At 37.8% G+C, this 17,500-nt stretch overlaps 1 protein-coding gene and 1 long non-coding RNA gene across 3 annotated transcripts in view; both read left to right on the top strand.

Moving 5' to 3' along the window:
- The window catches only part of LOC131487379 (uncharacterized), a 79,164-nt gene that overhangs the window by 17,131 nt on the left and 44,533 nt on the right, over positions 1 to 17,500 (top strand). The window lies entirely within an intron of this gene.
- Positions 13,101 to 14,506, top strand: LOC131487377 (olfactory receptor 52B2). Its single transcript, XM_058688026.1, has one exon. It carries the CDS (start codon positions 13,307 to 13,309, stop codon positions 14,273 to 14,275), a length of 969 nt encoding a protein of 322 aa, XP_058544009.1. The 5' UTR covers positions 13,101 to 13,306; the 3' UTR covers positions 14,276 to 14,506.

Below are 17,500 nucleotides of genomic sequence, written 5' to 3'. Positions count from 1 at the left end.
CCTGAGTTGTTAATATTAGCCATTCTGACAGATGTGAGGTGTTATCTCATTGTGGTTTTGATTTGTATTTCCCTGATGATGAGTGATGTTGAGCATTTTTTCATGTATCTATTAGCCATCTGGATGTCTTCTTTGGAAAAGTGTCTATTCATGTCTTTTGCCCATTTCTTCACCGGATTATTTGTTTTTTGGGTGCTGGTTTGATAAGTTCTTTATAGATTTTGGATACCAACCCTTTATCTGACATGTCATTTGCGTATATCTTCTCCCATTCTGTTGGTTGCCTTTTAGTTTTGCTGATTGTTTCCTTAGTTGTGCAGAAGTTTTTTATCTTGAAGAGGTCCCAATAATGGTATTGTATCTTTGGTTTTTGGTTTTCACATGTTTTTTTGTTAGCATGTAGAAATGTGATTGATTTTTGTGTGTTGATTTTGTGTTTTAAAAATTTGTTGAATTCACTTACTCATTCTAGGAATATATATATTTTTGTAGATTCTTTGGTATTTTATATGTATATAATAATGCTATCTGCAAATAGGGACAGTTGTGTTGTTGCTGCTGCTGTTGTTATTGTTGTTATTATTATTTTGGTCTTATTTCGAGTATCACGTGAATAAAATTGGTGAGAGTGGATATCTTTGTCACATTCCTGACCTACAGGGAAAATATTCAGTCTTTTAGCATTGATAAGATGTTAGTTGTCAATTTTTTGTACATATTCTTCATTATGTTGAGGATGTTCTCCTCTATTCCTGAGTTGCTAAGAGCTTTTATTATGAATGAGTATTGAGTTTTATAAAATGCTTTTTCCTATTTCACTTGATATGATTATTTGATTTTTCTTCTTTAGCCTGTTAACTTGCTGAATTACACTGCATAATTGTTGAATGTTGAACCAGCCTTGTATCCTGGGGGGAAAAAACATCACTTGATTGTGGTATATGTAATTTTTAAAATATATTGCTGGATTTGATTTGCTAATATTTTGTTGGGGAATTTTAAGAGATACTGATCTGTAGTTTTATTTTTTTCTACTGTCTTCATCTGTTTTTGATTCAGGGTAAAGCTTGCTTTATGAAATGAGTTGGGAAGTATCTTCTCCTTTATTTTCTGGAAAAGAATGTGTTAAGTTTGGTGTTAATTCTTCTTTAAAGTTGGTAGAATTTTGCAGTGCAACCATCTGGGCCTGGAAATTTTTTCAGAAGATTTTTAATTAAAAATTCAATATTGAAAAGAGTTAGAGAGGCATTGGTTAGTTTCTCCTAAATAGTCAAATTTGTGTAAAGTTGTTCAGAATATTTCCTTATTATTTGTAAGTAATAACAGAATTTATAGTGATATATTCTCCATTTCATTCCTGATACTGGTGATTTTATCTTCAGTTTTTATCTTTGCCAGTTTTGCTAGAGGTTCATTAATTCTGTTGTTTTTAAAGAACCAGCTTTTTATTTCATTCATTTTTCTCATTCTCCAATTAATTAATTTATGCTCTAAACTTTGTTATTTCCTTCATTCTGTTTGCTTTGGGTTTATTTTCCTTTTATTCTTCTAGTTTCTTGAGATAGAAACTAGATTCTTGATTTGAGATCCTTCCTTTTTTTTTTTTTTAATGTAGGCATTTGATGCTATAGAAGTCCCTCTCATCCATTGATGGATACATGGATTAAAAATGTGATATAAATACATACAGTGGAATAATATTCAGTGTAAGAAAGAAGGAAATCTTGCCATTTGTGACAACATGGATGGACCTTGAGCGCATTATACTAAGTGAAATAAGTCAGAGAAAGACAAATACCTTATGATCTCACTGGTATGTGGAATCTGAAAAGACAAAACAAAACAACAAAACTGAGCTCATAGATACAGAGAACAGATTGGTAGTTGCCAGAGGTGGAGAATAGGGGAAGGGTGAAATGGGTGAAGGTGGTTAAAATGTACAAACTTCCAGTTCTAAAATAAATGTCTTGGGGGTATAATGTACAGTATAGTGATTATAGTTTACACTACTGTGTTATACATTTGAACATTACTAAGAGATTGGACATATGTCAATTACATCCGAATGAAAATGCAAAAAAAATCCCTCTCAGCACTGATTTAGTAATATCCCACACATTTTGATATTTTATATTTTCATTTCCATTCAGTTCTGTGTTTTTAAAGAATTACTTTGATGACTTCCTGTTTGACCCATAGTTTACTTAGAAGTGCATTGTTTAATTTCAGGTAATTAGAGATGTTTCTGTTCTGTTACTGCCTTTCAGTTTGATCCCATTATGGTCAGAGAACATAATATATGTGATTTCAGTTCTTTTAATTTGACTGATATTTAGCCCCAATTTGTCCAATTTAATTTGGCTTTGTTTTTTCTACCTCTACTCAAGCTTACAATATTCCCTGGTCACGAAGAATAACTACTTATTCAGGGAGTATGTCATATTCTTTAATGACTCTTTTACATATTTTTCTTTCTTTGTCTTACATTTATCTTGAACTCCTATTTTCCTTTCAAACACTTGGCTACTCAGTTCAAATATCTCTTCTTGTGATATGTTGTTCTCTAACTCCATGGGAAGTAATGGGTGTTTCCTGCCCTGTTTTACCATAGAGTTTTGTGTACATCTTCATTAAAGATTTACCAGATTGTTATCATTTTTGCTTGTAAATTATAGTCTTCCAATATTGTAAGATACTCCAGAGCAAGGACTACCTATTATCTAAATTCTGTAACCAACACCCATACTCAATCCATGCTAGCAGTTCAAGTGTGTATGTGTGTGTTTTAATTATTTGATTGAACGAGTAAAAAAAATGAATCATATATTAATCAGGGTTCTCCAGAGAAAAGGAAACAATAGGATATAACTCTTTCTCTGTCTCTCTTCCTATCTGTTATCTACCTACCTATCTATCCATCCATCCATCCATCCATCCATCACCTATTTTTCTTTGTTTCTTTTTTCTTTTTCTTTCTTTCTTTCTTTCTTTTTTTCTTTCTTTCTTTCTTTCTATCATCTATCATCATCATCATCTGTCTATAAGAGAAGATTTATTATTGGAATAGACTCACATGGCAATAGATGCTGAGAAGTTCTATGATCTGCCATCTTCAAGCTGAAGAATCAGGAAAGCCAGTGGTATAATTTAGTCTGAGTCCAAAAGCTTGAGAATTGGGTGGCTGATGGTGTAAGTCCTGATCTGAGCCCAGAAGCCTATGAACCTGGAGTACTGATGTCTGAGGGCAGGAGAAGATTGATGTCTCAGCTCAAGTGGGGAGAGTGAATTCACCCTTCCTCTGCCTTTTTGTTCTACTCGAGCCTTTATCTGGATTGGATGATACCCACATGCATTGCTGGGGGCAGGCTCTTTTATTTGGCCTATTGATTTAAATTTTAATGTCTTCCAGGTTTGCCCTCACAGACATACCAGAAGTAATGTTTTACCAGCTATCTGGGTATCCCTTAGGCAAGTCACATTGACATATAAAATTTAATAGCACCTTTTAAAATAATTTTTACACATTGTTTTAGAACTGTGTACTTTAAGTTTTTTAGGGAATGCTTAGAAATATAGAAAAATTTAATAAGGTGAAAATAGAGCCACTCTAATTGTAACAAAACACCATCATTACTAATTTATAGTGTTTTATCTCCACCAATTTTCTTATGTAAACCAATAAATTCCAATGATGTAAGAATGCTTCCTTTTGGCATTTAAATAAATGATAATGTTGCTGTTATGTGGTGTTTAATTAAAAGAAAATATTAATAGCCCTGCAAGTTCCATTTTCCTTAAAAAATAAAATCAAGTCCTCCAAAATTTAGTATATTTTTAAACTGTTATCCTTAATATTTTTCATGTTTGCGACCCAGGGAACATTTTCTAGTTTTTACAATAAATAACAATATTAAGTAGGAAAATCACCCATTTCAATAGCATTGTTTTATAAATGGAAGCAACTCAAATAATGAGAACAAGTCAGTAGTCAATATTACTATGATATCACACATCCCTTGACTTAAATGCCTCACCACACACATTAAAGAGAACTTTAAAAAGAATAGCCTGGATTAACAATAAAGTTCAGTTGAATATACATATGTTTCCAAAACATAAACTTCAAAATTTTTATAATACAACTCTTGTACTCTTATAGAAAAATTAGAATGTAGGAATAAGCAAAAAAATAAATAAATAAACAACACTCCTAATATCACCTTTTAAGGAACTTACTCATTGTTAATATTTTCGTGTACATGTTCCCATGTTTCTAATATATGCCAGCTATATTAAAAAAAGACCGAACTATACATTTTGGTTTTTTTCAAGCATTTGTCCTAACTCTATATGTAAAATTATGTACATATTGGAAATGATAAATATTAGACATCTGACATGAAAATTTTTCCTGAGGTTTGTTTTATGGCTGAGGATAAGGTCTATCTTGGTAAATGTTGAAGGGTGCTTGAAAAAAAAATGTGTTCTATTGTTGTTGGGTGGATGTTCTATATACTTCGACCAGATCATGTTGACTGATTGTGTTGGTCAGTTTCCTATATCCTTGTTGACATTCTGTCTAGTAGTTCTAATAGTTGCCCAGATAGAACTTCAACACTGGGGAGGCTATTGAAGTTGCAAATTATAATTGAGTGTTTTCTGTTTCTCCTTTCAGTTCTTTCTGTTTTTGCTTCATGTCTTTTGAGGCTCTGTGTTTGGTGTGTATATACTTAGGATCATTGTATCTTCCTGGTAAATTGATCCTTTTATCATTATGTAATGTATATCTTTGTTACTAGTAATTTTCTTTGCTTTGAAGTCTACTTTATCTGATGTTAATATAGCCACTCCTGATTTTTTTTTCTGATGAATGCTTGCATGATATATATTTATCCATCCTTTTATTTTCAACCTACCTATGTCATTGAATTTGAAGTGAAATTTTTGTAAACAGCATGTAGTTGAGTTCTTTTTTTTTTTTAAATCCAGTCTCTATATTTTATTTTATTTTATTTTATTTTATTTTATTTTATTTTTTTATTTATTTTTTATTTTTTATTTTTTAATATATGAAATTTACTGTCAAATTGGTTTCCATACAACACCCAGTGCTCATCCCAAAAGGTGCCCTCCTCAATACCCATCACCCACCCTGCCCTCCCTCCCACCCCCCATCAGCCCTCAGTTTGTTCTCAGTTTTTAACAGTCTCTTATGCTTTGGCTCTCTCCCACTCTAACCTCTTTTTTTTTTTTTTTTCTTTCCTTCCCTTCCCCCATGGGTTTCTGTTACGTTTCTCAGGATCCACATAAGAGTGAAACCATATGGTATCTGTCTTTCTCTGTATGGCTTATTTCACTTAGCACCACACTCTCCAGTTCCATCCACGTTGCTACAAAAGGCCATATTTCATTTTTTCTCATTGCCACGTAGTATTCCATTGTGTATATAAACCACAATTTCTTTATCCATTCATCAGTTGATGGACATTTAGGCTCTTTCCATAATTTGGCTATTGTTGAGAGTGCTGCTATAAACATTGGGGTACAAGTGCCCCTATGCATCAGTACTCCTGTATCCCTTGGATAAATTCCTAGCAGTGCTATTGCTGGGTCATAGGGTAGGTCTATTTTTAATTTTCTGAGGAACCTCCACACTGCTTTCCAGAGCGGCTGCACCAATTTGCATTCCCACCAACAGTGCAAGAGGGTTCCTGTTTCTCCACATCCTCTACAGCATCTATAGTCTCCTGATTTCTTCATTTTGGCCACTCTGACTGGCGTGAGGTGGTATCTGAGTGTGGTTTTGATTTGTATTTCCCTGATAAGGAGCGACGTTGAACATCTTTTCATGTGCCTGTTGGCCATCCGGATGTCTTCTTTAGAGAAGTGTCTATTCATGTTTTCTGCCCATTTCTTCACTGGGTTATTTGTTTTTTGGGTGTGGAGTTTGATGAGCTCTTTATAGATTTTGGATACTAGCCCTTTGTCCGATGTGTCATTTGCAAATATCTTTTCCCATTCCGTTGGTTGCCTTTTAGTTTTGTTGGTTGTTTCCTTTGCTGTGCAGAAGCTTTTTATCTTCATAAGGTCCCAGTAATTCACTTTTGCTTTTAATTCCCTTGCCTTTGGGAAGTGCCGAGTAAGAGATTGCTACAGCTGAGATCAGAGAGGTCTTTTCCTGCTTTCTCCTCTAAGGTTTTGATGGTTTCCTGTCTCACATTCAGGTCCTTTATCCATTTTGAGTTTATTTTTGTGAATGGTGTGAGAAAGTGGTCTAGTTTCAACCTTCTGCATGTTGCTGTCCAGTTCTCCCAGCACCATTTGTTAAAGAGCCAGTCTCTGTATTTTAATTGATATATTTAGACCATTTACAGTTAAGGTAATTGTTCATTTGTTAGAGCTTAAGCCTACCATCTTATTATTTGTTTTCTCTTTGTTTCTTCTGTGTCTCATTTCTCTATTTCTGTTTTCTTTCCTTTCTGTGGGTTATTTGAACATTTTTAGGATTCCTTCTTGATATATTTGTGGGTTTTTGAATGTATGGTTTTGCCTGGTTTTCTTTGCGGTTGTTCCATTCACATGTATACATGTGACTCATAGTCCACTGGTATCAACTTTTTACCACTTTTAGTAAAGTGTGAAAACCACAGTTCCACTTAGATGTCTCTTTGCTCTTTCTACTTTTAAATATCATTATCTTAAGTATGAGATAATATTATAATTTTTATTTTAACCAGTGAATGTTAAATAAAAAACTATGAGAAGAAGAATTTATGCATATTTCTGCTCCTATCATTGCTCTTTGTTCCTGATGCTCCCCCCCCAAATCCTTCTTTTGACAAATACAGATACACATGAAACTCACACTTCTCCATATGTAGAATATTTTCATCAAAGAAATTCCCTCTTCTTCATCCCACTCCAGAGGCAATCATTCTGATTTATGTTACCACAGACTAGTTGTTGCCTGCTGTAGAACCTCTTATAAATGGACGCATATAGTGTGTAGCCTTTGTATCTGGCTTCTCTCACTCAACATAATGATCTTGAGTTTGATTCGTATTAATGCATGTTTTAGTAGTTCATTTTAATTGCTGAATAGGATTCCATTGTATAAATATATCACAATTTGTTTATTCCATTCTTCTATTCATGGGCATTTGGGTTGTTCCTAGTTTTTGGCTACTATGATTAAAACTGCTATGAACATTTCTGTACAAAGCTTTTGTGGATTTAAGATTTATTTCTCCTAGGTAAATCCCTCAAAGTTGGGTTGTTGATTGGGTTGTTATTTCATTTTTTCCTTATGGGGTTCCTAGCAACTTTTTGCCCTGAAAGTTGCAAGATAAGTTGGGAAGAATTACTTTCCTCTCAGTAATATTAGAGTACTTTAATACTCTAATCAAGTGACCAAAGTAAATTCTGGTTTTAATGGAGCAAACATTTTTTTAAAGTTTTTTTACTTATTGGGAGAGAGAGAAAGAGAATGAGTGGGGAGGGGCAGAGAGAGAGAGGGAGGGAGAGGGAGAATCCCAAGCAGACTCCATGCTCAGCATGTAGCCCAATGTGAGGCTTGATCTCACGACCTGGAAATCACAACCTGACCTTATATCAAGAATCAAAGGCTTAACTGACTGAGACACCCAGGTGCCCCAATGGTGTAAACATTTTAATCAATATTTAATTTATTCTGTTCTTTTTTCTTGAGTGATTGATCCTATAGGGCTGGTTTCTTCAGAATTAGTCCTCTTAGCTCCCTTAATCAGTGTTTCTGGACTGAATCTGAACACTTTGACAAGTTCACTTGGGGACTTTGTCTTCTCCTCTTATCAGCTGCTTGGTGTCTGTAAACCTCTATACTTTTATCTGCCAAATGATTATAATAATAGTCCTTATCTCATTGGGTTGGTCTAAGAATTAAATGAGATACTTTATGTCAAACCCTAACACAGTGACAGGGATGTAATGAGGGCACATCAAATGTTAGCTGTTAATTGTGTTACTATTTTATTGCTGGTATTTCTGTCTGTTCTTATGCTGTCTTCAAGTACTTTCTGTGCACTTTTTCTTCTGGAGTTACTAATTATCCCTAGAGTTAGTGTTCCCTGTTGGCATTAGAGGAAGAGTTTTCTTTTCTCCTTTGGTTCATTGACCCCATGCTTAATAATCCCAGGGGTGACTCTTGACACCTGCCTCCAGAAGAAGGAAGCATGTGTCTCAGTCTAAATATAAGCAGGAATAGTGATACCCCCTCATGTCAAGATGATCAAGCTCCAGCTTTCCCTTTCCTTCTCATTCCTCTTCTCTCAGAACAAGCAATTTTTTGAGCTCTGTTCTATCACTTTGTCAGTGCTTCAACTGATACTATGATATAGTAGGTGAGTTTAAGAGCATCGAGGGTGGCAGGGGGAGGGATTGGCAGGAGTGTGAGTGTGTGTGTTTAGGAGTATCTGTGAAGAACAGAGACTAGAACTGGGAGAGAGGAAGTAGAGATGTGAGAATGAGACAAAGGACGACAGATTGCAGTATGGCAGAGCACAGGGTGGGAAGGATGGACACTGGGGGAAATGTCAGTGGGACTAGGAGGTGACATGAGAATGCAGAATGGGGAAGAATGCCAGGAGAATGTGGGGGAAAAGACTCTTCTTGATTTAAAAAAAATTTTTTTAAGTAGCCCTCGTACCCAGTGTGGGGCTTGAGATCAAGAGTCACATGCTCTACTGACAGAGCCAGTCAGGAACCCCTGATAAATGTTTGAGGGCAATCTATAGAACAATCAGAATCAGGCTGTACCAAGGCAGGGTTTATCAGTGGGGGCTATTCATGAAAATGGCTCAGATTTTGATCACCACCTTGGTGAAACAGGTAAAACTACTGGTGAAAGATTAACTTACTAATTCCATGGTCATTTGTTCAAATTGTTTCCTAAGTACCTATGATATGCCAGACTCTGTGCTTAATGCTGTGAACTCCCGGTTCCAGAGTGAGGAGGACTCTTGAGGAAACTTTTCTTGGTAATCTGGTTAGCAGGTGTGTCTAAGCCAGAAAAGTTCTCCCCTTTCTGTCTTCCGTCCTGTACTTTGCAGAACAAGTATAGAGACTGGGACAAGAGAGTGTGCTTTGGAGCTGGGTTCTCCATGTTTTTGCCATCACAACATAAAAATATGGTGGATGATATTTACACATGATACACCACCATATGCTTACTCAGATTTTTACAAAATCTTCAAAATACAGGGAGTGAAACAAATGGGTAGGTGGAAATTTTTCTTGAGATATTTATTTATTAAAAAATATGAGTCACTATGTCAGTGAATTAAGGGTATATCAGCACCTCTACAGTATAGATAACACTGACTTAAGATTATGAAAACATTTTACATCCTGGCTTTAAGTGCATGTAAGAGTGAAGTTATTAGAGACAAATCTGCATTTGCTCCAATTTATTAAAAGAATAAACCATTCACAAATTTTTGTACCTTATGTACAAAAGGAATCTCTTGTGACACATCTTATAACTAATCTTTCCTATATATTTTGCTGCAAACAGAGGCCACCCTTTTAACCTGGGTTGAGGGGCAGGCTGTTTTATCCATTTGGGACATGCTTCAGGGTGTAGAGCCTGTACTTTTTGAAGAACCTAAGAGTGGTATGGGGTGCCTGGGTGGCTCAGTCGGTTAAGCATCTGACTCTTGATTTTGGCTCAGGTCACGACCTCATGGTTTGTGAGTTGGAGCCCTGCATTGGACTCTGCATTGATAGTGTGGAGCCTGTTGGGATTCTCTCTCTCTCCTCCCCCCCTCTCTGCTCCTGTCCCGCTTGTTCTCTCTCTCTCCCCCGCCCCCCACCTCCCAAAATAAATAAACTTAAAAAGAATAAGAAAAGAACCTAAGAGTGGTGAAAACCACTTGAGATCTGAAGCACAAAGAAAATGGCAAAATAAAATTACTACTCATTTAAGTAAATATCTACATAATACAACTAGGCCAAAAAGTAACTGATTCACTCCTATATGGTTATCTAACAGTTATACTGGATGTGGTTTGTGAGTGCATTTTAATATGTTGTTCTGATGTTAGGAGAGTCTTCCAATGTTAAAACTGCATGAAGACATAAAAAGCTTTTACATAACTCCCTAAAGAGAAAATGGGAATAACCAAAAAATAGAGTTGGTTGGTACTTGCAGGAAGAAAAGAAGACACTAGGAGGAAAAAGAGACAGTAAAGTCTGCTCAGGGGGCTGTGGAAAGAAGTGGCTCCATTTCTCCTTAGTCTGGACTAAGTCTTTCCCCTGATGCTCTCTCCTGGCTCTCCTCGATTCTAGAGCTGAAGCTCTGACGCCCATCATTCCATCCTGGGATTCTATAAATGATGGAGACAGTCTCTGTTTCTCCTGACAGATGGGTGTTTTTCAAAGCTTACCAGAGAAGCCTGCCAGGTAGTTAGTTGTGACCCAAGCTAAGTTCATCAGTGGTGGACCTGCCTGGTGCATCACCCAGCCTTCAGGTCTTGGTTCTGAGACACCAGGTCCATCTGAGAGATCTATTCTCAGGCTGTTTTTCTCTCTTTGGGCACTTTTCTCATCCCTTTGTACTCTTCTTTATCTTGGGAAAGGAATTTTCTTTGGATATTTGGATGAAGAATAAGACTTTAATGTTGCTGAATATTCATTAAGGTGTTTTGCCTATTGAGGAAAACAATGGGACAATGGTCAGAGAGGCTTATAAATAATAATAACAAGAACAATAACCTAGTCTTTGGAGCACTTTATCTGAATTAACTGATTTAATCCTCCTAATTACCTCACGCAGTTCATTGCTACTCACATGTTACAAATGAAAAAAGGTGTGCAGGAGTAAAGCAACTTGCCCAAGGTCATGCAGCAAGTCAGAGAAGAACTGGGAAACTAACCCAGGAAGTCTGGCTCCAGAACTTAGTGCCCTCACATAATGCACCTCTTCCCTCCCACTTAGTATGGCTCCTTGTGCCTTCTCCACCATTCTGGATCTTCTCTCTCATCTAGATATTCTCTTAGGGTCCTGGGAGGTACTTTCTGTGAGACTTTGGATGTCCCTCTTTGTGCCTGTGACTTTCTTCTCTTCTTATCCCTCTTCCTAAATGAGCCTCGAACCCTCCTGCTGAGAATACTCAGCAGGGTTGAGATGTGGCCCTCAGAAGCCATTGAATGAAATGAAAGTCCTTCATCACACAGACAGTAACCTTCTTTCTGCAACCTCAATAACAGCCATCCATGCCTTGATGCCTTTCTCCCTGCCTTGCCTTTGCTGGCTCACTATTGGAATTTTTAAACATCATTAGAATTATAGCAGAGAGCTGGAGTTTTTTTTATGAGGACTTATATCAAGTATTTTTTTATTGAGAAGGGATGCATTAATAACTAATGGGGTTAAGAGAAGTGAGGAAAATTTTCAGTGAATTTTCTTCTAAAGAAAATGAATTTGTTTTCTGGTGGCGCTTTTGTTTACATAAATTTGGTGCCAATGCTTTAGAATAGAGGCAGAACAATGCTACCAGTGGCTCTTCTTCTCTGTACTTATCCCAGCAAAGCTCAGCCTCTCATCTAAATAGAAGTTGAATGAATATTTAAAATACACTGGCTGGAAATATGTCATGTTATTAGCTCACCTGGGGACCACACTTCCCTGAATCTGGCCCTGTTCCCATTTCTGTCCCCACCTATATAGTCCCATTGATTCCTTCCCACAGCCCTTCATGCACTGAACAAGCGCATCTGCATAGGGGCAGGGGGATAGCCTCATAAATTGGGGCTTTCATTCCTTTCGATGCCTTCCTCCCTGGGACGCTCTGAACCATTATCAGTAGATCCAGCTAGTATTTATTTGGTAACTTTATACTTCTTATTCTCTCCTTATTCTCTCTTATGGTCCCTTTTCTCCATATTCCCTTCCAGAGTTTTAATCATCTTTTCTCTAGTCCTAATAGTTGCAGATGGTCTAGAGCTTCAGAAGGAAACAAATCTTACCTGAGTAGTGGGAAAAGCTAAGGCAAGAAAGACTTTATGCTTACCCCTTCTTATAGAATGGAAACCTGTATCTTTTTGAGGGTGAAAACAAGTGGGGTAGGAGGAGGGCTATCTTAATGGAGCGACAGGGGAATGTATTGGTTCCCTGTACTCAGAGTAGTACAGAATACTACTCAGAGTAGTACAGAGTAGTACTCAGAGTAGTTCCTGGGGGGCTCTTAAGGATAGGGAGATCTAGCTTAGAGACACCTTTATGGAACCATTTGGGGAGGAGTATGAGAAGTCACAAGGAGCAGGTGATGAATATGGCCCCTCTCAATTTCTTTGGTTCCTCCATTCCTTGCTGCCTTTAGGGAAGATTTTAATTTGAGTCAGTGTGGAGAAATACATACCTTAAGCTTCTTCTGGATATCATTTGGTGCTCCATTTTCATGCATAAGAAGCCACAAGTGCCAAGATATTAGGCCAGTCTCATGTGAAATATTCAGAATAATAGCCAGATAAATTTAATATGATTAAATATAATCAAATTAGAATATAGTTTAGCTAATAGATCTTCAGGAAGGAGATACATTGTTATGAACATAGGCCATTACAACGTGGTGAATTTTAAGGAAGTATTTTAAGGTTAACATTTGAGTAAGTAGAAGTGGAAGGGAAGGGAAATTCAGGTAAATAGAGAAGGAGCAAAATCTTGGGGGACAGGAAAAAATATAACACAGGTAAGGGCACAAATGCCACTTGTATGGAAATGGTAGAATGAGGTCAGAAAGGTATGGTGGGGCCAAATTTTGGGAGTAGGGTGACGGAGGCAGGGTGAAGCCTCTATTGTTTGTTTTTTTTTTAAATATTTATTTATTTTGAGAGATTGAGACAGAGACAGAGACAGAGAGAAAAAGGCAGAGAGACAGAGTGACCCAAGAATCCCAAATAGGCTCTGCACTGTCAGTGCAGATCCCGATACAGGGTTTGAACTCACGAACCGTGAGATCATGACCTGAGCTGAAACCAAGAGTCAGACGCTTAATTGACTGAGCCACCCAGGCGCCTCTGTCTCTATTGGTTCCAGAAGGATGACTGACACAGAAGGTCTACATGCTAATGAGGCATCAAGGGTCACAAGTCATTCCTACACTCAAGTGAGCATTCTCTGGGAGAACTTGCCTGTGGAGAGTCCCATCGTTTAGAACTTGATGCTCTCTTGTATGATCTCCATACACACTCAGAGATCCTTTCTGTTCCTGTCACTTTCAGCAGACTCATCAGCTTCTGAGTCATTATAGAGAGGACTCTAAAGTGCATCATGACTCACACCAACGTTACCATCTTTCATCCTGCAGTTTTTGTCCTACTGGGCATCCCTGGATGGGAGGCTTACCACATTTGGCTGTCAATACCCCTGTGCCTCATGTATATCACTGCCATTGTGGGGAACATCATCCTGATAGTGGTCATCATCACAGAACGTAATCTTCATGAGCCCATGTACTTCTTTCTTTCCATGCTGGCCATCACGGATATCCTGCTGTCCACCACTACCATACCCAAGGCTCTAGCCATCTTTTGGCTCCATGCCCATGACATTGCCTTTGATGCCTGTGTCACCCAAGTTTTCTTTGTTCATGTGATGTTTGTGGGGGAGTCAGCCATCCTATTAGCCATGGCCTTTGACCGCTTTGTGGCCATCTGTGTCCCCCTGCATTATACAGCCGTGCTAACATGGCGTGTTGTGGGAAGGATTGGTCTGGCCATTGTCACCAGAAGCTTCTGCATCATCTTCCCAGTGATCTTCTTATTGAAGCGGCTGCCCTTCTGCCGGACCAACATTGTCCCCCATTCCTATTGTGAGCATATTGGAGTGGCCCGCTTGGCCTGTGCTGACATCACCATTAACATCTGGTATGGCTTCTCAGTGCCCATTGTCATGGTCATCGTGGATGTGATCCTAATTGCTGTGTCTTACTCACTGATCCTCCGAGCCGTGTTTCGTTTGCCCTCCCAGGATGCCCGGCACAAAGCCCTTAGCACTTGTGGCTCCCACCTCTGTGTCATCCTCATGTTTTATGTTCCATCCTTCTTTACATTATTGACCCACCGCTTTGGACATAACATTCCTCGACATGTCCATATTCTGCTGGCCAATCTTTATGTGGTGGTGCCACCAATGCTCAATCCCGTTGTCTATGGTGTGAAGACTAAGCAGATCCGGGAGGGTGTAGCCCACCGGTTCTTTGACATCAGGACTTGGTGCTGTGCTTCCCCTCTGGGCTAATGGCTCCTCAGGAATCTGTCCTCCAAGCTTTATCAAGGAAATTAAGTGTGAAATACAGGGATTTCCTGGACTAAGAGGGCTTTTACTTCTCTTCCTCTTTTTCTTCGTGGACCTTCTTTGTGGTCCTCCCCCAACTTTTCTTTTTTCCTCTTCTGGTTCTTCATCTTTGCCTTCTTCTCCTGTTTCTTTGTATTCTTTATCTTCTTCTCTTCTCACACCCCTCCTCCACAACCCAGGAATAATAACTAAGCATACATGCTTCTGATGTGAACATTTGGTATCTTCAGTAGATCAGACGTACTCCAGAAACACAGAGAACTGAACATAACATGGAGTTATGAGTACATGGATAAAAAGTTTTAACATCTGAAGAGATTACAGTTTCTTTTTTTTTTTATCTCCAAATGTGCGTTGATTCTTTGTACAAACTCAAGTAGCTCTTCACTCACTTTTATAATGGCAGTTGTTTTTGAAAAACAGTCATACGTGTCCTTCAGCCATCTGGAAAACTGCTCATTCTTCAAATTTCAGATCAAGAACTACTTTCCCTGAAAACTCTTTCCTGACTTTTCCAGGCAGTCCAAGGTTCCTATCTTTGTACACTGATTGCATCTTGTACAAATCTCAAAATGTATGTAGTGAATTGTAATAGGTTGTTTATTTATTTGTACCCCTAATTGATTGTAAATTCCTTGAAATCAGAAGAGTATGCGTCATTCATATTTGTACTCTCAGTGCATTATAAAATGCCTGGGACACAATAAATGTTTGAAAAATGAATGGGAGCACAACTACCCAATTACCTCCTGATGTTAGAACAGCATTTCTCTTATGCACTTAAATGATCAGCTAAATTAGTCCACACACCAGGGATGAGTAAACCAGTTCCTCACAAAGTCACTTTGGTGTCAGGGAAGTAAACAAGCTGCAGATTGCAGAGTTTCTTCTTGCATGTTTGCTGTAACACAGAGATCAGGGAATAGACTAGAGTAGGAGGAAACAGGTCACTCTTGATTTTTTCTTCTAACCTGGCTCCTACCCTTCTCATTATTAGTAATTATAGCACATTGTTCCTGGACAGGTTAGCAAAGTTGGAGTAGTCTCTTGGAGTTCACAGTCTTGACCTTCATTCTTTCATGCTTTTTCAGAAAAGGTCATGTACACTCATTTCTTCAACCACCACTGATGCAAATGAGTACAACATCTCTTTCTCCATCCTAGAACTCTTTTTTGGGGTATTAGATGTGTAAATCTACATATTAACTGGATATCTCCTCCAGAATGTAGAACTATATCATTCAGGCTAGCTTTTCCTCCCGTTCCATTCCTTTTCTTAGGAACTAGATGATGATTCCAGCAACTACATTGAGCTGGAAACCCTGGGGGAATTTCTCAAATTCCTCTCTGTCTTGTTCCTCAAGAAGTTAATGATTGTTACCAATATTGATTGTACCACTAAATAGCTATGTGGATAATACTTGGAGTCCTGTCAGGATTAAAGCATTGCCCCTATTGCTTTCTAGCTGTATGAATATGTGAAACATATTTCATCGGTAAAATGGGGATAGTAATAATATCTCATAGGGTTGTTGAGAGGATTAAGTGAAATAAACCATATATGTAGTAATTAACACAATCCTTGTCTCATCATAAGTATCTGAGAAATATTTCATTAATGCTAAGTTCTTAGTATTGTTAGTCTTCTTTGTAACATTGCCTCTACCAATTAATTATGTCTGTTATCATCTTTCACCTCAGATACTGCATTAGCTTCTTAATTGATTTCATTGTTTTCAGTCTTTTACACTGTAACCTAAACTACCAATTGACTCGAAGTTAAACATTCTAAAAGGCATGGCTAATGATACTGCTTTCTGTCAAATACTTTCAAGTAATCTTCATTACTTATAGAACTGTTTTCCATAGAATATTCTACAGAAATAGCGGATATCATAATGGATATTTAATAAAAAAGTTTCATGGTCAAATAACTGAAAAATGCTTACACTCTGTGGTCATGCACATGTCTGTCCCAAGGGAAGGCTAGAGTTTGCAGTGTATCTCCACACTAAAGTGACCATTGATACTAGTGTCCACATCCATATAATTTTTCTGAGAGCACTTCACTTTATATCTCTAAAATAACCTACTGTTCCATTAGCCACAGTTTAGAAATCATGGGACTACAGGGTAATTTCTAAACTAAGCATTAACTTCATAATCTAGTCCTAACTGACTTTTCCATTACTATCTCAAAACACACCATATAGTAATACATAGATAATAATAATAATTAAAACAATACCTAATGTTTATTAAGAGATTAATCTATTCTGGGAACCATGTTAAGTGCTCTGCTGCATTAGCTTATTTAATCCTTATACAGCCTTATGAGATAGTACCTTTGCTATCTCTGTTTTATACACAGGGGCACCCAAGGTTCAGAGAGGATGAGTAATTAAAGCCATTCAGCTGGCAAATGGTAGAATATTGATGTCAATTCCTTTTTGAAGTCTTCGCCAATACCCCCCAAGTCAGAGGTGATAACTTTGTCCTCTGGTTCTCCACAGTAATGATATTAATGGTTTCAACTGAATATTAATTACTCTATGAAGTCATCAGAACTTGGGTTCTGTGAGAGTAGAGAATATGTCTTACTCATCACTATAGTTCCAGCATCTAGCATAGGGTTCCCTATGTATATTTATAGATTGACTAATTTGAAATGTTGGTGAGATGTTTGACCTCTGGACCCTTCGCTGTTAAATATTGTCTAATTTATGACTGAAAATCATTTGGACGGACACACACACACACACACACACAAACCACTTAATTCCTTGTGATCTATTATTTCTTCTACATCTCCACAGGTTTCTATGTACATTGAGGTCTAGCAGGTATAGGCAGGGTTTTAATGTTCTATGTATTGACTAGCAGCAACTCAAATCCAGTCTGTCCATATCTTAGCCAGAGACATGGAGTCATTAACAGGTGCTGTGTGTACAGACTGCTGCAGGTAGGACATAGATTGCCCACCCACTCTGGTTCCTGGGTGAGTGATCTCTGGAGATTAGTCCTCCTGGGGTCTGCTTCTGTCTAATTGAACCAGACACTCCCTAAAGACCTAGTGGAATAGAAGCTCTCTTCTTGCCCAAGGGATTCCTGTGGATGAGGTTCAAATACTGTCTGTCCTATTTTGCTCCAGCGTCTGCATCTGTCTGG

This window comes from Neofelis nebulosa, chromosome 10 (genome assembly GCF_028018385.1).
Source record: "Neofelis nebulosa isolate mNeoNeb1 chromosome 10, mNeoNeb1.pri, whole genome shotgun sequence".
NCBI lineage: Eukaryota > Metazoa > Chordata > Mammalia > Carnivora > Felidae > Neofelis > Neofelis nebulosa.
Note: the sequence above shows the minus strand (reverse complement) of the source record. Positions and strands in the feature narration are given on the sequence as shown.

Excerpts from the sequence above, each read along its gene's own strand:
- LOC131487377 (XM_058688026.1), top strand. The coding sequence starts at position 13,307 with ATGACTCACACCAACGTTACCATCTTTCATCCTGCAGTTTTTGTCCTA.